Source organism: Perna viridis, chromosome 8, assembly GCF_037379345.1.
Source record: "Perna viridis isolate PV_CMFRI_1.1 ecotype Kerala chromosome 8, ASM3737934v1, whole genome shotgun sequence".
Classification (NCBI taxonomy): domain Eukaryota; kingdom Metazoa; phylum Mollusca; class Bivalvia; order Mytilida; family Mytilidae; genus Perna; species Perna viridis.
This window is the reverse complement of record NC_142452.1, coordinates 17316097-17336418: the sequence shown is the minus strand read 5'-3', so window position 1 is coordinate 17336418 and position 20322 is coordinate 17316097. Positions and strand designations below refer to the sequence as shown.

Below are 20322 nucleotides of genomic sequence, written 5' to 3'. Positions count from 1 at the left end.
GCGGGCCTGCTTGTTTATACATGTTGAAACACACGGGAAAAGTTTTCTCAAGTTCCGAATTTTGAATTTTATATAAAGAGAGCGCAGGAAAATTACTATCTTTAGTTCTGAATTTTAAATTCTGAACTTTGAGTTCTGAATTCTTAATGATCCTTCTTGTGGGAAGAGTGTCATAGTAATTGATCACGTGGTTAATGTAAAAGTCATACAATGTTAATATAAAGTTTGTTAAAATGTTTGATATGTATGATATGTAATAGATTGACCATTTTGAGAAAAGTCCCTAAATTCCACGGTGCTATTTAACCAAATATTTCTCCTTCTGTTTGTTTGTTTTTGTTTTTGTTTTGTGTTTGTTTTGTGTTTGTTTTTGTTTTTGTTTTTGCTTGTTTTTGTTTGTTTTTGTATTGTTTTTTAATCAAGACAATACAATGTATGCTTATCGATACCGCTAGTGCGTCAGTCATTTGAAAGGATTTTATGACAATCATTTCTTTTTTATGTATTAATTTGTATTCTTCTTATACCCCACACTTGCAATTTGGAGGGCCCGGGTATAGTGATAGGGTGTCCGTCCTTCCTTCCATTACACATAGGTGTGCCCTTCCTTTCTCCGTTACTCCTCATAGACAACTGAATAGAATTTCATGAAACTTTTACAGAATCTTCATAACATATTCATATTGTGCACTCTCTTTTTAGATTTAATCCAAATCAATTTGGAGGTTAAAGGTTATCAAATGGGGGAGTGGGGTTATCAAGTTAGTGAGCGTTGCTCAGTCACGTTTTTTTTCTAGTTTTCTAATGTTCCCTGTTCATACATAAAGCAAACGTTTCTGTCCAAAACAATCTCTCTTCATGTTCAATAATTCCTTTACGGATTTATAATTTAGAGAAATCGTTCTTATTATCAAAGTCTTCCGGAAGAAACTGTTTTATAAACAGAGAACACGACTCCCAGAGCCTCTTTGATTTATTTTGTACATACACTTTTATTAATTCTCTGAAGTTAAATTTCAAATAAATCATTTAATTATATTAAAGTTTTATTACCATAAAGTTAAGTTTTGGTGTATCAATTTCAAAAGATAAAATTCAAAAGTTTCTGGAGGATAGTAATTTCTAAAATCGATTGAAATTAAAACCATCTTTTAATATGATATTGCCTCACCATATATACAAGATAAATAAACTGTATTGATTGCATTTCATATCTTATTAATTTTTCAGTATATTTGTTTGAGTTTCTACGCAGCCTTAAAACTTGAACTGTACAAAAACATTTTCTAACTTTCTTGTGTTCTGGGAATGGAATTCATAGACATGGAATTTCCAATTCTGTTGCTTGTCCTGGAGTATGTTTTCGGTAAGATATAGAATAATAAACGTGTAAACATAAAATTAATCCCAAATTTAAAATCATGATCTTTATTTGATATTTTAAGAAAATCCCAATCATATAAATACTGCACATTTCGATTGGCTGTACTGTTGTATAAAAGTAGTGAAAGTATTGCCAGAAATTGTGTCATCTTCTCCGAGTTCATCGTCGTTATCATTAGGAATCACTACCAGTGTAAGTGACGTAATTATCATCAATGACGCCATTGTTTTTGTTTTGTTGCTAGATGTTGGACCAAGTAAAATCAGTCTTTAAAGTATTTAGATCGCGATGTAGTGATTTTCAAACATTCTAATCAAATGCAATAGTCAGTTATACCTTTCCATTACCTCGGCTTAAGTTAGGGTCAAACGGATGGATTTTAATCTACAAAACCGCTAAATATATTCTTTAGGAACGATATAGAAAAGATGTCAGAATAAAGATGGAATTTGTATTTATATATATATTTGGGGGAGGGTGGGGAGGTTGATATTTTACATAAATCTTTCAGTTGTTTTCTACCTTATATTATGAATATGAAACAAAAAAAAAAATAAACGAAAAAAGAAATACTTGGAATTTAGAATTGCTTTTCAGGAGAAGTCTTATCCTAGCGGCATATACAGTTCATTTTTACAGTTGTTTTTTTGTTTTCATCTAGGTGATTTTACTACGGTTACGGTCGATCGAAAATTAATTATGAAGTAGCGTGTCTATCTGCAAACGAAAAACAAATCTCCGAAATTTTGAGATGAGCTCATTTCATAAAGTTTCAGAGCAAATATCTTCTATTATTGACATCATCTATAAAAGAATTCTGATCCACAATTTTTTTCGCCAATTTTTATTTTCTATATATGAATTTTATGAACTTTTTCTGTAAAATATCATATACAATTCTATCTTTATTACATTAAAATCTGTTTGGTACCTACACAATACTTTTTTTGTATTTGTTTATTTAATTGTCTTTTTGTATTTTACTTAAGTGTTGGAGGTCTCTCTGAAGTTTTTACATTCATCATATTAAGAACATAACCAAAATTCTTATACAAAGTAATTTTTTTCTAAAACCTTGTGGTTTCAAATCCATTACAATTTATCAGACAACATTTAGTAAATGTCTTGGTTTTGTAACGCTCGAGTTATCCTTCCAGTGCTAGTATATTGATAAACATCAAATTACTTGATGTTTCAATCTTGGTTTTATTAATTTTACTTTTTTTCAATTAATTTCACTGTTTTTCAATAGTGATCTTTCATTTTAGTCAATGAAACATGCTAGTTCTAGTATAGTTTGCAGATTCCATGAAGTTTACAGTATATGCAAGTTATTTAAATTCCCTTCATGAAAATAAAATGACATATCGCCCTAAGAAATCTGGATTGATGATTATGATTTAAAGACTAAGCGTTTAGTCATTGATCTCTCTGAAGACACTGGATTAATGTGTTTGCCTTCGGAAAAGTACAAATATATAATTACGGCAACCGATGAGGAATAAAAGATTGTTTTCAACATAGCAAGAAGCATTAATTAATGAAGAACTGAAATATATAGTGTATGTCTTTATTATTATGTGCGATTTAAAAAACAAACTACTTTGTTTATTTCTTTTTCTTTGTCTTTGTGATAGATGCTGTTGCAGCCGATTTTACACCAAATTTGGAAACAGTGCTGTGAGTATACATTGTATGCTGTCACATGTAACATTTTACAACAGTATAATCAAATTTGATATGAATATAAGTAATCCAGGGAGACTCAAGTCTACCAGTATTTAACTATGGCTTTGGTATATTTGACGAAAATATACCTCGACGACCGCATTTATGATTTTCTGGTTGTGTTTGTATTGCTTGTTGTCATGTTTAAATCTTTATTCATTCTTTACTCCAAGCGAAGGAAATGTTTTCGGCAATGTCCTCCTTTGAAATAGATTAAATAAAGTTATTAAAAAGATGTCTGTAGTTTCTTAAAGCCTTGATGTGGTGTACTGCTCATAATTATCTTGAGAAATTAAGTTTACATGTAAAATATGTTCCATTTTTGCGTATGGCATTAGGTTTGAAATAGTTTAATGACCTTAAGTAGTCATTCACGGTCTGTGTTTCTAGTTGAGAATAAGTTAGAATTCTCTTTCCGCGTGTCTGTATTTGTTTTTAACGGTACCAACGTATCACAGTGTCGTGAATTTTTGATATTGATAATTATTTCATTTTTTTTTTTTGGGTTTTTTTTCCAGAAAGCTCTAATGAATTAGGTTAGGCATGAAATAGACAATAAAACGTTGTAAATACTATTGATCTCTTTGGTTTTCGCATTTGAAATGTATAGCAGCCATTGTTTAAAAAGAACTGAAACTATAACTACTTATGAACATGAAATGAATATGTTATATAAAATTTAAAAAAATGTTTCAAATGATTATACTTTAATCTACATACTATCCTAAATCAACTTTGTACAACCAGGGATAGGACAAATCAACGTTTTCATATAGATCTGTTGCTTTCATTTAACATTTAAATTAGTTATTACATGTATCAGCAAATCAATTTCATAAGCAACTCTATATAAAGAATATTTATAAAAATGTACATGACAAAATATAAGATTGAAATATTTTTAGCCCAGTTGGCGCTTATGTCATAATAGCCTTGGCGGTGATTCTTGGTCTTCTGATGATTGCTGGACTGGTCTTTACCGTTGTTCGTGAAAGGCGACAAAAGGCACAGGTCATGGGAATACCACCTAAACCGTCTGGAAGCACAGAAAAACCTACATCTTTAGGGAGAGCATTTTCGAAAGGTAGATATAACACTTAGAGCAACGCCTTATCCAGTGTACTCCGAAAACATTTTACCTGTGCTGTTACTGATACTGCTATATTATAACTGTTTCTGATATTGTTTGCTTTGTCAACAACTGTACAGTGTGATGATTTGTTACTGTGTTTTTCTGTATGTCTTTTCTCTACATTGATTAAACCAAAATAAATGATATAATCATCAATAATGTTCTGCTTAGATATGATAATCCTTCATTTTTGTGAACAATAAAATCTGAGTCGACGATTATATTATTTTCTGGGGAAAAGCACGTTAGACGCTGCATTAAATTGGTTCTTGTTTCTTGGCTTGCTGAATACAAATCTAGAAACAAGCGAGCTATTCGAACTTTGTTTTTGTTTCTACGTGCCTGTTTTGCTACTAATTATTGTGTGTGACTTTTTCTTTTGTATGTTTTATGTTTCTGGTTGTGTTTTTCGATACTATGTCAATTGTTTTGTAAAAATGAGCAAGTCAAAGTAAAAATCTTTAAATATAAATAAAAACATAACAACATCCGGTCTATTTTAAGCGTGACATATTTTAGACAACAAAAGTGCTTCTTGGATTGAAAACATGCCGAATTAAAAACACCAAAAGCGCATGTGGCCCTTTTCACATAAAAATCGTAAGAGTAAAATTAGTCGTAAGTTATGACGCCACAATACTTTTATTTACTATGACGTCATAACTTACGACTAATTTTACACTTACGATTTTTTTGTGAAAATGACCACAGGTTTCTATTTTGTTTATGTTTACAAGGACTATTTCTTTCGAATGAACCCGGTGCAGGTCCGGGTGTTAAAAGAATAGGCCTGTAGCAGCGCTAAGCTTGTCGTAAAAGGCGACTAAATAGTGCTCAGAACCCTTGCCGGGGCTAGGGTACTTTGCCAACAGAGCAACTGTGATGTGTGCCCCAGGAGGTGGAATGGGGTATCCCTGGCGTGTTACATGCTGGGGTTGTCAGGCTATAATACGGACAACCTGACCGCAAACCATAGTGGTGCACTGTATTGGGAAAGATGCCACGTTCCTCGCACGTTAAAGATCCCTACTGTGATATTCTCCCGGAGTAGGAACCATAGGGCTCCGCCACAGGAGGCTAAATTACCCGACCCTACCCACCTCTCCCTATTTCCAGTTGTAATCAAAATTTGTCGACCCCATTGTCCTTGTGTCCCATTCCTTTTTCATTTCATCATCATTTCATGTTCATTTTATCATCAATTTCATGTTCATCGTCTGAATATAGCTGAAGTATTGTTGCTCGGACGTTAAATCCCAACAAACAAACAAACAAACAAACCTTTCGAATGAACAATTCTACAATAAATGTGGTAATTTTAGGTGAAAGTTTGCATTACGGGTAAATGGAAACTTTTCTTATTTGGAGTTAGAAATATGAGTCAAGTATTTGATAAACTAGAATGAAAATCCTATTTTTAGAAGATGTTTCTTCATTATACCATGGGAATAGTATGCACTTTATATAATGTATAACAGAAAGAAAATAACAGAAGTTATTCCTTTAAACATTTACAAATAATTTTCTAAATGTAAATTAAAAGGTTCATTGCACCAACATTTTTACCCCAAAACAATATGCATCTGTATCTAGATGTAACGTGTTGACACATAAAGGTTGATCGCTAATTTATAGTTATAAAAATGGCTGTGTCTCATTTGTAGACTTTGTCAGTAAATAATGCAAGATGAGATATTTCTTGTATCGAATAAAAATATCTGTAAAATATTTTTCACCTTTTGAGTCACTGTATGTAACAACTATTGGTTTTGCGTTTCACTCTAACTAATCAACCTTTTTTATTTTTATTTCTTTTTCGTTGAATTGTGGTGAGAAATTCCGTTTCCATGGTAACTTTATTGTACATCAGTTTATTATTTTCTTCTAATTTACAAGAAAATAAGAGTGTCGTGATGGGTTTTTGCCTTTTTTAAAATCCACAAAATTTATTATTTCTGCCAGTACTTTTTTACCATTCTTATATCCTACACCTGTTAATAACGGTTGCATTTACAATTTTGTACTTGCAGCAAGTTCGATAAGAATGAAAAAGACCTTAAAGTCACAACACCTAGGTGGATCAGTCATGTATATAAAAAGTCAACCACCCATCACGACCGTAGACATGATGAGATCAAATTCCGGTCCTCAGGCAAGCAGTACTTTAGAAAGACAATCACATGATGTTGTCGAACAAAATACAAAGTTGCTCCAAAAAATGACCAGAAATAAAAAAACGACAGTTAATGCTCTCAGTGGACTTTCGTTGAAAAACCCAGGGAAATCTTTAAAAAATGAAAACACTTCGCCGATAAAGTCCAATCAAGTGATTGAATCGAAAAACAACGTTTCTGGTTGGGATGTCATTGCAAATAGTTGTGGTCAATATTCTTACTCTTCTGGATCAAAAAGAATTGTTGGCGGTGTAGCAAACTTCCCAATGGGAAATAGGTTTACAGAGAAATACTCGAACAATTGCAGTAGATTGTCGAACAAGAGTCAAACTCCAGAAAATTTCCCTCACAAGAACGTAAACGCCATTTCAATCACTACTTCTGAAACATCTATTTCGGCTGCGCGAAGTTCTGGTAAAACCATTAATATGATAGGTCCTAGCAAAATGTTGGATGGTTCTCCTCTGAAAGAAAATCCTCCGAAAATGAGCTACAAATTAAACGAACATTCCACCAGACATTCTGGTGCTGATCCAATTATATTAAGTGGTTGGTCTGTGGCGGCAAAGCAATTTGGGCAAACCGCTCACATTTTAGGTAATAAAAGAATCGTTGGAGGATTGCCTGATTTTGTCAAGAAAAGAATACTGAAGGAAGCTGAAAGATGTGAAAATAAGACAGCTGAGACTATTCCCCTACCATCTTCAGTGCTGAATTCTGGCATAATAACAAACCGGAACCGTTATGTTTGGACGAAGAAACATGTAAAACCGACCGAAAAAAATTGACATAGTTCGAAGATGTTGATTAAACACTAACTTAGAAGAGTCAATTTTCATACATTCAAATGTGTTAAAGATTATAAGTCTCAGAGGTTCTTTGCTGGTTCCTCGCTGCTTGTTTGCATATGTGCATATGATATGATTTAATTTGTAACAAACCTTCGGATTTTTTTTTTTTGCTTCTCTTTTGGCAACAAATGCTATTTTGCATTTGACCTTGTTTCGCACTATTAAGCTAAAAAAGTCGGTTGCATAATTTAGAACTACATCTTGATAACAAATCAATTTTAAGTAAGCCGTCTGGAATCTATCAAGTTAAATATTTTTTCTAGCTAATTATGTTTTAATCATTTTCCATATATATGATATTGTAAAAGGAATATTATGATTGATTTTCATCCCTTGAAATCGTTGTTTAATTGATGTAAAATTCTTACATTATCCATCAAACTATGTGCATTACTCTTTTAACTAATCAATTCAATTAACACATATAGACTTATTTTATTAGTTCTTTAATATTTTTTTACCATTGGTTGGTATTACTGTCTTGATTTGAAACATTAACGTATTCTATCTTACCGATAAAGGGTGACTCAAACTTTGTACCAAATATACTTTTCAACTTAGTATTGTTCCTTGATTAATCGCATCGTCTATAAAGAACTGATTTGTTTCTGCTTGAGTTGTTTTTAGTTTTGCTTTGTTTGTTTTTGTATTTGCTTGTTGGTTTCTTTAAATTCAGCGACACCAGTCTTCCTAACCTTACAGACCCAGAAGAAGAGGCATTGTCAAAGAATTACATTTGTATATTAATATGTTGTTAAACAGTTACGTCATACTATCAGAAAGTATTGTACGAGTCTATGTTGCCTGTGTCAGATATTATATAATAGCGAGTATAATATAGTACTGTTTTATATTGTACACTTTACCCATTATAACTGATTTATTATACAGTTACCCCAAAAAGTAAATTACTCCGGCAAACAATATACATTCCGGACACTTATAATCGATGGCATACATTTTCCTTGTCTGACCTGTTCGAGCTTTAAATATGGACATCATAGGATCATTCCGGAATGTACATAACGGGAAATTTCGTTAATCAGACCCTTTAAATATATACATTGTATACTAAAATATTATTGTCGTATTTGTCTGTCTAAACCAACATAACATATTTTTTTTGTTTTTAAAGAAATATTTTTTTCTGGAAAATATAATCAATTGAAATCAATTAAATGAAAAAATTGAAAAGCAATTTTTCGACATTATTAAAAATAGCAGTAACTGTCAATGTATTGTTGTTTGATATGAAAAGTGTATACCTGATACTTTTATTACGTTTCTTTCCTATAGCATCAATGAATGAGAAGGATGACTCAGTAAAAATGGAGAATGAAACACACCAGACCAACAGAAGTATTGAGACATTTTCAACTAATTTTACGAAAACCGAAGACCTTTTAAATTCCAGAGAAGGTGTTGAAAGCTGTTCGAGTTTTCCTCCGAAACAAACCATACAAAGGTCATTTTCAAGGACTGTAGTTTCTATTCCAGATGTATCGGAGAAAAGTAGACAGAGTGTTATGAGTAATGCGTCTGTTATCACCAGGCAGGCAAGTTCGTCATCAATCATGGTACGAACATCACCTGATGATGCTAAAAGACCAGAGTCTATAAGACCCGAATCGACCATGGTCACTCTTGAGGAGCAACCGGAAACTGTGGTTGATGTGAATGAAGGTGATAAGTGTTTACCATCTGGTAATGGCAATGATAAGAAAACAGTAGCACAACTGAAACGTACCTTGTCAAAAAGTACCATTTCACCAGCTTTGCCTAACAACAAACCATTAAAAAGACAGATTTCTAAAACTGTTATGTCAGTAAAAGGACAGCGTCCAGAATATACCGGTACAATAGAATCAGTTGTAGAAAAACCAGAGGATCCTGAAACTGGAAATGCGACATTTAAAACAGAAAAAGGAAAGCCAACAGCTCCACTGAAAAGGACGATGTCAAAAGCTTCCATTGCCCCTGCTTTTGAAAGAAAACCGTTAAATAGACAGATGTCAAAGAACAATATGACTCCAAGTGTAAAGACAAAACCAATGAACCGCCAGCTGTCGAGGACAATGTCTCGGGCAACATTAAAACTTGGAGAACACGTAACACCATCTGCAAAAACCTCGATACAAGAGGAAGGTCATACTGTATTGGAGGAATCAGATAAGCTTAAAGACCAAGATCAACCTCCTGTGAAACAATATATGGACGCGAAGGACCAAGATGGAATACAAGAAATAGATAGGAAAGATAATACTTGTGTGCATATCCTTCTAAAAGATAATTCCAAAGAAATAATCGAAAAAGAATTGGTGGAAGACCACGGAGGGATAAGCCAAGTAGACGACAAACACCTTGACAACAAGACTGAGAGAACAGGCGAAATCAGTTATGTTGGTGGTATCAATGATATCGAAACACGTGACGAAATAAGAGCTGTAGTGGAACCAACAGAGGAGGAGGGAAAGGATGAATTAAGACAAGATGATGAAACAGTAGAGCATTGTATAGAACAAACAGAGCTGACGCAACCAAAAACTTTTGAAGAAGGAAATGAAACGATTGCTTAAAGATGAACATTATTTTTGATTAAACAACTTTTCTTGTGCTTTGCGTTGGTAATTGTGGTTGTTTTGATTTTGTATTGTACTAACATTTGAACTGTTATCTTGGATTCTACGGGTGTTGAATGCTTTGTTAAAAGACTGTGTCGGGTTTTTTCTTATACTCTGTGTTTTTTTTTTCTTTTTGCTCAAATTGCCGTACTGCCTTTTCATAATTTTTATATTAAGTATACTAGTTCACTCATTCTAAATTTTACATATATTAACTATTTTTTTTATCTAATTAATTTATACCGAAGAATGTTTATTTTAAAATTTCACTCTAGAGTAGTAGAATTTTTGATACTCTATTTTTACTGCAATTGATATATTGTTGGATGTTATTTGTTGCAATTTGCAATATGGTTACTATATACAGTATAATTATTGTAAAGTCAAGCAGAGTTAGCGTTTAGTGCGTTTTTCATAAAATACCTACTTGAATTGAATTTTAGTACGCAAAGATAAGTGCTGAAATATACAAACCTTTTCTACAACTTAACGGACACTCTTTTTTCGCTGTTTGTTTTGTTTTGCTTCTTGTTTCCTGTTTGGTTTGGTTTGTTTTTGTTGTGTTGTATATAATTTAAATATTGATATATGTCGTTATTATGATACGAATCACAATAAAAAATTCACCCAAACTTGCCAGTCTGTTTATATCTAAAGGGCAACCCTAAAGTCAGCAATTATTTCATACTGTCAATTTAAAAAAAATGCACGTGCTCAGCATTATATGTTAATTCATATTTGGTAAAGAATGTAATTATTGTCGGTCATTTTTACACGGGCTATAGATGCAACTTGACATTTACCGCGTTTAAATATGGTTAATTATGAGAAGGTTTTGATTTTTTACTTCTTAAACTCCTTGTTTGACAGTCAGAAAAGACGGATATTTTTATTACATAGTTGAATTGTTGTTTTTTTCTGTCAGTACTTAGAGATATTTATTGTTAATTACATTGTTTGTAAATCCTCCTCTACTGCATAAAGTATATATTCATAAGGTGTTTTTATAATTTGAGTTGCAATTTGAAAAATAAATATTCTTTCTTATTAAGTTACAACTATGCCATTTCTTCTTCGTATGTCTATTCGCCCTCAAAAACTATTGTCACGGTATCCAAGTTTGTAATACATTTGATATTTTCCATGATGATCAGAATTTTGTCTTATACTTTAGGCTTATGTTCTTTTTGTCCGTTTTTTCTATCAACAATTCCTTGAACATACGAATGTGTGCGAAATAATTTCGAAATTCCAGGGCCCACTCAGGTCCTGGGTGTCAAAAGAATAGGCCTGCAACAGCGCTAAGCTTGTCGTAAAAGGCGACTAAAGAGCGCCCATAACCGTGACCAGGCGTCAGGGTGCCTTGTCCACACTGCAACTGGGTTATGTGCCCAAGGTAGTTGAATTGGGTACCCCTGACATCCTACTGACCACAAACCAGATTGGTGCACCGTGTTTGGAAAAATGCAACGTGTCTCGCACATTTAAGAACACTTCTTAAGTATTCCATAGGAGTAAGAACTTGTGCTACGTTACAGGATGCTTAATTGTCGAAACAATCCCACTTCTACTTTTTTCAATAGCAATCTAAACACGTTGAGACTATTGTCTTTGTCTTATTTTTTTTCATCATCATTTCATGTTCATTTTATCATCCATTTCATGCTCATCTCCTGGACTCCTGGATATTGCTTTAATCGCTTGAGCGTAAAACAATAAGCAATCAATCATATGGCCAGCCAAACGGACACAAATCAATATTTTGTAATATTAGAAAATATATTTTTAATATTACAAAATCATTTTTTAAAATTCCTTAATTAGTAATGTTATAAAATATCACACATTTTGTAATATCACAAATTGAATTGGTAATATTAGAAAATGAATTTGTAATATCAAAAAATGAATTAGTAATATTAAAAAATCACTTTGCAATTTTTCAAAAATGAGACACATTTTTTAATATTACAAATTAATTTTGTAATATTAGAAAATCGTGATTGAATACAACAAATCCATCTTTTTTAATATTTGAAAATAAATTTCTAATATTAAGAATATCAACTTAACTACACCAGTATCTCAGCTTGTGACATTGGCGTCCTGTCTATTTTTATAACATGGGGATCGAGTGACGTTTTATTTAGGTATCATTCGTATCATTCGAAAGGGTAATGTCCAAAAATTAACATCATTGGTCAATTCTTTCACAAATAACCAATGGGATGCGATTGTGTCAGGTATTTATAGGCCCTGGGAATTCCCGCCATATTTTCGTACCGAAAGTGAAAGCAATGCAACTCTCTGAATTCAACATCAGTATTTTAAGAAAGACCAACATCTAAAGGTTCAAATTTTGTTTTCAAATGAAAAAAAATCAATTTCCTTTCAATTTGTCTTCTTTATATTCACGAATCAACTAAATTAATCAAATTAGCACGATTTTCTCGTACCCGATGTAAACAACCGTATGTAATGGTCTCAGTCTTGTATTCTTTGCCCAAAAGGCTTCTATAGTATACCTTAAATTTTCATGATTTAAAAAAAAATAGACAAGGAGTTTCAATCTAACTTTTGACCATGTTTTTCAATTAAGTAAATGTCAATAGTAATTTTTAGGTCCATCTTAGAAAAAAAGGCACCAACTTTGGTACACCAGGACAGATCAAACTAAAAATAGACTTTTTCTACTTTAACTTATATCTTGAGTTCATAAAATAGACCCCTTTTATGATGAAGCATTATTTTTCATGAAAATACTGTTTTTCCTTAAGAACAAGTTTTTGTGTCATAGCTTGATATTTACCCTGTACTTTTGATGAAAAATGATAGTAAAAAAAAAGGCAAAAAGGAGGCGCACTATAATTTTTAGCCTCCATGTTCCCTGGTCAGAAATATGTAATACAAGACTGAAACCTAATGCTCAACGGTTATCACGCCCTCTGATGGAATTCTCGTTGTCTTCCCTTGGACGAAAAAAACCTTTAGAGTAACGGGCGGAGTTACATAATTGGTCAATGGCATCCAGACTGAGAGAGGGTACCGCTTGGGACATTTTATCCATATTTCAAAAAAAAGTTGTTACGGTAATAATTATCTAAAAACGTTTCGAATACTTAAATACATAAATGATTTTCGTGAACAAATATAGCCATAGACGTAAAGAAAATACCATATATGAGTGAAAAGTAATGAATATATTATATTCTTAGCACGAAAGCGGCAATTACATCACGTACAGGAACAGTCAGATGATCGTCAGCATCACTCATATCGTGCGTTTGATTGGTAAACTTTATTGTTATAGTGTTATTTAACCACGAAAACACATTAATTTTCCTTTACATTCTGATTATATAAAGAGAGTCCATAATATCTGCTCATTCGCCAACGCATTTGGGGTAGACATATATTTTTTTAAATCAATAATGCATGTAGCATGCAGTGGCGCAATATAATTCCTTATGTGTATTGATCCTCTTTGGTTGATTCGATGAAAATTATGTTTGAAAAGTTTCCAGGTAAAAGTATTGATTTTCAATAACTTTAGTAGAGACATATTACAATAATATAACCCCTAGTTACCTCATATGATACAAAATGGAGTATCTAACATTACTGCTGTCTACATTAATAGGTAAGAACCTGTACGAACGTTGAAAGATATTTTGAATATTTAAGGCTGTCAAATTTGTTCAGTTTTGATTCTTCTGAATACCTACAGAACATTGTGAAAACAAGGGTTTTTTTTAATCAGAAAGGATCGATAGCTCTGATCTAATTATTTTTCGACATTACTTCCGAAGATTGCCGACAGGACATTAGCCTAGATTAAAAGTACCAAAAATAACGGATACACAGGTAAGCACGTGTCTTGTTTTCATTTCATTTTATCAATTTCTTGAATAGTTTTCGAATAAATAATGACCATATTTGTGCCACATTATATCACAATACGTAAATTTTAAAAGGATCCTTCCGTTATATTAATAACCACTTTCGCTTTGCAATCAGATTTGTTATTAAAGAATCGCCCCTTACAGCACATGCGCCGATTAAGGTCACCAGAAGTCACATGCGTACAAATTTATCTAGGTCGATTTTTTGTCATGCTAGACAATAAATATATAGACACCTTTTCATGTATTTAATGCATTTTATTTGTAGATATCAAATTAAATTATACAGGAAAAGTACAATTTAGTAGAAATAATTCTCAGTTAAGGTATATTTCAACAGAAACAAAAAATTCACGAAAATGACAGCTAATGCAGCTTTCAGAAATACGTTTTGGATAGCTTATATACGTAAATAAAGAAAAACCAAATTACAGTTATTTATTTTCTTAATATCCGTTACTCCCCCTTTTGTGAAATGCCCATTCTCCTCAGTATACCAAGATAATGTATATATGTAAGTTTTAGAATAACTTCATTCAGTAATCTAATATTAAGCAGATGTTTTCAAATAGAAAGATACCATGTTATGTATTATCAATTTCGCTTCCAACTTTGATCATTTCTGGACGGTTTTTATTTACCATTTGCACCGACACTGAACTTCCTGTTTTCGATACACTGCTATAGTATTTATTGAAATGAATGCTTGAAAGACCTGAAATAACAATTTTTGTAACCGTTGTGCACCAGAACCTGATGGGCAGACTATATCTTTCGTACCAGTGTAAACTAGTTATATAGTTTTTTTGTACCTCGGACTATTGTTTCTTATATGAAATGGAATATTTTAATTTCCACTAGAGGACACTCGCAGGTTTCAGTTTTCAAAAATACTAATCGTCAATAACAATAAACACATGTCATATACAAGTAAAGATAGTAGTAAAAATACTTCCTTGTATTTGCATCGAAGCTGTATAACCGTTTTTTAAAATAAATAACCCCTTAACATTACATTGCACAAAATGTTTGAACGAGAAACATTGTAATTTGAACCCATTGAAAGATATTTTTTCCCTTTACTACGTTTTATTTTACAACGCGAAGACGTGTCATTTCGTTCGTGACGAAATACAGTTCATCTGTGCATGATACTAATGAAACACCGTTTCCTTTTAATAAACGGTTTCTTGGTTTTACGTGATCACTTTTGATACTGTTTTTATAATCAATATAAAGAGAGGTTCTGTACATGGAGAGTAATCAATGGAACCTAAATTCGAGCGGAATTAATAAAAGTAAATGACCAACCTAGACTCCACGAAAAACTTGGAGAATGGACCATGAGCACAGGTAGAGTAAGCATCCTCTGCTTCTCCTAGAAACACCTGCTGAGTTGCTCATAAAATGTCAAGTCTGGGGTAGGCGATACGAAAACTATGACACGGTGAACAAATCAGTTATCATGGTGCAGATGGATACACCATAACTATCCACGAGTACATGATGATGACTATTAAACATCTGTAGTGATAACTTCGGCATTTTAGCAACGTAACCCAGAAGCCTAATTGTAAGAAGTCTAGCACGATACAAAGTTTGATACGATGATCCATGAAATAACGTATGAGTTGTGATATAAACAGGTTCTAAAGGGATGTTGCCTTAGATGAAAGTAAAGTTGACAATAAGGAATGAGAAGTCATTGAATTTGTCCTATAGTTTGGTCATGAGTCTTCCTTTTCCATCGATCTCAAAACGTATGTCAAGATGTGAGACTGACTCTTTGTCCTTTGACTCAAGTTCTTTGGTAAAATCAAAAACGAAAATATCAAATCATTTAGTCTACTCCTACAACGTAAGAGGTTGGAATTTCAAGCACATATATAATGATTTGAAGAACTCCTTTAGCTACTTGTAAATATTGTCACTCTCATTACATAATTCTGCCCAAGGACAATATACACCGTTATAAATGCAATAACCATACGATGTATATGTTACTCTTTACTTAAAGGTAAAATAGGATGCGACAGTTGTCTCAAATATTATAATGGAAATTCCTACTATACGTACTGTTCCGGTTACTGCACCGGATATTTTAGAAATCAGTACTGCTCGTACAGCTACTATCATTACAACACTTCTTTATATTATGATCTGTAAGTATGTTTAGGATATGAACTAAGATTTTCTGTTTTTTCCCAAGATTATACATTGTGAATCGTACTCATTAAATATTCAGACTTCCAGAAATTTTAAACATGCCAGTATTTACAAATAATCGTAATTGTCTTTAAAATTTAGGTGAAATAACCAAGCATTTTGGAAATAAACTTTCACATTGCACTTAATTGAAGGAGTAAGTTAATGAATTTTTATCCAAAATCTTCAAAAATTCAAGCAGAGTATAACCAAAAAATATCAAATGAAACATCACTACATATACTATGTACATTAATGTGATGAGAAACAGCAATAACACCTCTACTAATAACATACAAGATTCAGTTTGTAATGGTTTCTAAGCCAATTCAAAAAGGATAAATCAACAAACTTATCGATTTTATATATTCAATTGGTTGACGTGGTTGATGCATATGAAAGTACTGCAGTCATAAATTCTTATTCCTCTGCAGCTCCGGGGGTGCTATAGCAGGATTGGTTATAGGGTTGATATTTACGGCAGGAATTTTCGTTGCAATAGTTGTTTGTTGCGTGAAGGCGCATAATAGAAAAATGACGGGGAGAGTGCTAACGACGGGGCCGAACACAACTGTGGCAGTTACAACGACCATCCGTGCAGGTAACGGACATCTCAGTAGTTTTAAAAGGACCGGATCCAATCTAAAGGTCGAACAGGCAAGGCAAGAAAAGTTTGAGGTAGAATTTGCAAAAAAACAAATGTTTCCCGATTTTAGGGGGTTCGCTGGTTCTGCCCTTTTAAATCCGCGCCTGTTCAATTATTAATAGCCCAAATGTTAATTGTTCAAATGTTGGTAATTCGCATGACATTTTGTAAAGAAAAGACTAAAATAAAGGAAAATTAACATTATTTTTCCGCTTATTTTTAGTTTAAAAATAATATGGAGACTCCGGTACTCCAAGTGGTTAATAATAATATGGGGACTCCAGCACTTCAAGTGGTTAATAATAATGTGGAGACTCCAGCACTCCATGTGGTTAATAATAATATGGAGACTCCAGCACTCCAAGTGGTTAATATGGAGACTCCAGTACTCCAAGTGGTTAATAATAATATGGGGACTCCAGCACTCCAAGTGGTTAATTATAATGTGGAGACTCCAGCACTCCATGTGGTTAATAATAATATGGAGACTCCAGCACTTCAAGTGGTTAATATGGAGACTCCAGCACTCCAAGTGGTTAATAATAATATGGAGACTCCATTACTCCAAGTGGTTAATAATAATATGGAGACTCTAGTACTCCAAGTGGTTAATAATAATATGGAGACTTCAGTAGTTAATAATAATAGGGTGGTGGTTAATACCGATATGATAACCAGTTCACTCTGAGTAATAAAATGTAGTCTGTGTGAATTAGTTCAATGCTAATGTATTTTTGAATTTCTTTCCGACTTTTTCTAATAAAGAATTTATTTCATGGTAAAACCAATCTATGACAGGTATGTTGTTATGACAGGGTTCTCGATAGTTTTTACAACGTGATAAATCCAAATAAACCGGCATCTGAACTTTTGTTTCGGTCAGAGTGTTTCATCTACATCGATCCAATAGTGAATAAATATGAGAATCTCTGAAGGGCAAAACATGGTACGACCACAGGTGTCAAACCCTGAACAGTTGTGACAAGTGGAAAATGTATAACTTCATACAGATTTAAATTTGGACGTAAATTTAATTTCTCCAAGAATTCTGACAAGAAATTAATCCTTAAAACATGCAGATAGACATATGAAAAAGCAATTTATACAAATTTGAAGAACATACTTATTTCTGACCAATTTTGGTCTTAAATTCCGAAACAGTTAAAGTCAAAACCGTATAAATCAACCAAAATCTCCCTGTTGTGGAAACTTGTAGTTCACTTTCATAAGGGTCCATTTACTTGTACTAAAATAATTGCCTGACAACTATAAAAATGTTTCTTTTTGCATTAACTTGTAAAAAATCGCAATAATCACTCACCTAAATCATACTTAGCCTGATTTTGATGACAATGAATTTCAATGTCATAGAGATGTATTAATCTATTCAGTTATATGGTTGCATTTTATTAAGTGTTTTCTTTTGCCACCGCTTTTTAAACATCAAGGGTTATAACTCTAAAATATTTACACTTTCTATACATTGTGAAATAGGACCATATGGTACAATTTCATAGAGATACATAACTTAGTCCTTTCTTATTGTTCGGGGAATAAACTTGGTTTTTTTTTACATTGCAGTCCCACAATCCAATATGGTTCAATTCTTAATGCCTCAAAGCAAACCTAGTCTGACTTTGTAGTATAAAACAATATTACAGAGATCAATTGGATACACTTATGTTATATAGCTAAATTTCGTGAAATGCCGGTTTTTATTGTTTGTTTGTTTTGTTTTTGTTTTTTGATTGGTTTCATTTTATTTAAATATTTATTTATTCATTTTTGTTTTTTTTGGCATTTTTGCCCTTAATTTTAAAACGGTTTGGACAATAACCTCCAAATCAATACAAAGCTTCCTTTTGAGTTCTGAACCCTTTTTATACAAAAATTACAATGATCAACCATCTAATGTATAAGTTATCGGACTAAAACTAAGTGTCTACGACTATAACGCCATGCATACATTTAGGAACACAAATTTCTATATGACTTTGAAGATATTAAAGTATGTTAGAAAAGGAGAAGAATAGAAATTGTACACAAGTATAACCAGTCTCTAATTGTGTACATATTTCAGGTTATACACAACCACCGCCAGTCGGTATTGGATATCCAACTGCACCACCATCCAGTACTAGTTATCCAGCTGCACCACCGCCTTATGGAAATTTTTATTCACCTCCACAACCAATGGCAGCATATTCACCTCAGTCTTATATCCAACAACCATTTCCTGCCCAGCAGTCAGTACCAACTGCACCCCACTATGGATACAACGCACCGACACAGCCTCAGTATTCCACAGCATATAACAATCCTGCATTCAATACAGTGCCTAGTGCGCAAATGTAGAATGCATTATTGGTTTTTTTCCAACAAACTCTATGAATCAGTTTTCTCAAAGATTTCAGAAAATGTTTAATAAAGCAAATTTTCCTAATAATCGCAATAGTTACTCCCCAAAATCATACTTAGCATGAAATTTCAATGACGAAGAGATCAATTAACATATTCAATTAAATTTATATGGTTACTTAAAAAGGAGGTAATTCACAAACAGTATGAACGTTTAAGTGTTCCGTATAAAAACTATGCATGTACATCCAATACATTGACAACGCTATGTCTGCTTTCACAGTATCGGCTAACAAATACCGAAGCGTCAATAATAGGATAGTTCAGATACACCGAAGTCCAACACCATGACCTGAACGCGAAAATAGGAAAGAAAGACAATAAAACAACGCTATAAATGTTGAAACAACAGAGTCACGTACCGAGACTTCATATGTAAAATAAAGACTCGAGTATACTAAATCAGATTAAGCATTTAAGTACACATGAAAAATGGTGTATGCTTAACCGGTATATTTTAAGATAAATGATTTCGTTATCCTGGTGGAAATGTCAATTTGTTAAATGATTGTAACACACTCCTTACATTGAAGCCTACAACATTTTTCTTTATGTCATATGAATTTGTTGATATGTTTGTTCAATGAATTTACTTATTCATCAATTGGTATTGTTTTGAAAGACCTGTTATTTTTGAATTGCATCATTGTTCTCGTGTCTGATGTGTTGTTTGTATTTAAAAATTAAAGTTCATCATGAAAAGTAGTAGCGGAATCCGTATCCTTATCCGAGTTAAAATGATATAGATTGCTAATGTCCTGATATGAAATCAACACTAACATTTTTGCGGAACGGACAGTATAGCACTCCGTGGAGTGTATGCATTTTCTTGATGTAAACAATACATTTATTATCCAGGCATTCTGAATTTGTGCGCTTTAATTCATACCTTTTTTGCTAACTTACCAATGCCTTCAAATGGACCACATACTTAATTCATGTACATTTAGAAGGAAGTCGTGCTTCTGGATTTATTATTTGTATAGCTTTTCAGAAAATATATGTTTGAAAGGTAAAAGTATTGAATTCCAATAACTGTGGAAGAGAAATATTAAATAAATATATAACTCTATTTAAAAAGACCTGGTTACATCATATGAAATAAAATGGAGTTTTATTACTGCTGTCTACGTTAATATGTAAGGACACTTAATTAATGATGAAAGATGACAGGTGAAGCAATCGAAATTCAATGATAATTCATGTCAAAAAGTTAATTTCTATCGAAAAATATGTGGTTACTCTGACATATACACAATTC

The 20322-nt window shown here is 32.6% G+C and overlaps 2 protein-coding genes across 2 annotated transcripts; both read left to right on the top strand.

The window, feature by feature from the left end:
* Window positions 1-1233: 1233 nt before the first annotated feature.
* LOC148609570 (uncharacterized) lies at window positions 1234-10659 on the top strand. The gene is made up of 5 exons (XM_088543125.1): window positions 1234-1366; window positions 3022-3064; window positions 4018-4211; window positions 6275-7159; window positions 8566-10659. The coding sequence occupies exons 1-5, from the start codon at window positions 1309-1311 to the stop codon at window positions 9843-9845; spliced, it is 2460 nt and encodes an 819-aa protein (XP_088399251.1). The 5' UTR covers window positions 1234-1308; the 3' UTR covers window positions 9846-10659.
* Window positions 10660-13437: 2778 nt separating this feature from the next.
* On the top strand, window positions 13438-19763 carry LOC148609569 (uncharacterized). The gene is made up of 4 exons (XM_088541683.1): window positions 13438-13530; window positions 15810-15954; window positions 16432-16598; window positions 18724-19763. Exons 1-4 carry the CDS (start codon window positions 13494-13496, stop codon window positions 18996-18998), a joined length of 624 nt encoding a protein of 207 aa, XP_088397809.1. The 5' UTR covers window positions 13438-13493; the 3' UTR covers window positions 18999-19763.
* Window positions 19764-20322: the final 559 nt, after the last annotated feature.

What these genes read in the sequence shown, in the direction of transcription:
- LOC148609570 (XM_088543125.1), top strand. Translation starts at nt 1,309, where the DNA reads ATGGAATTCATAGACATGGAATTTCCAATTCTGTTGCTTGTCCTGGAG. An exon ending in CCAAATTTGGAAACAGTGCT is followed by an intron (nt 3,065 to 4,017) that starts GTGAGTATACAT and finishes AAATATTTTTAG; the next exon opens with CCCAGTTGGCGCTTATGTCA. An exon ending in GAAAGGTAGATATAACACTT is followed by an intron (nt 4,212 to 6,274) that starts AGAGCAACGCCT and finishes TTGTACTTGCAG; the next exon opens with CAAGTTCGATAAGAATGAAA.
- LOC148609569 (XM_088541683.1), top strand. Translation starts at nt 13,494, where the DNA reads ATGGAGTATCTAACATTACTGCTGTCTACATTAATAG. An exon ending in ACTTCTTTATATTATGATCT is followed by an intron (nt 15,955 to 16,431) that starts GTAAGTATGTTT and finishes ATTCCTCTGCAG; the next exon opens with CTCCGGGGGTGCTATAGCAG. An exon ending in TACAACGACCATCCGTGCAG is followed by an intron (nt 16,599 to 18,723) that starts GTAACGGACATC and finishes TACATATTTCAG; the next exon opens with GTTATACACAACCACCGCCA.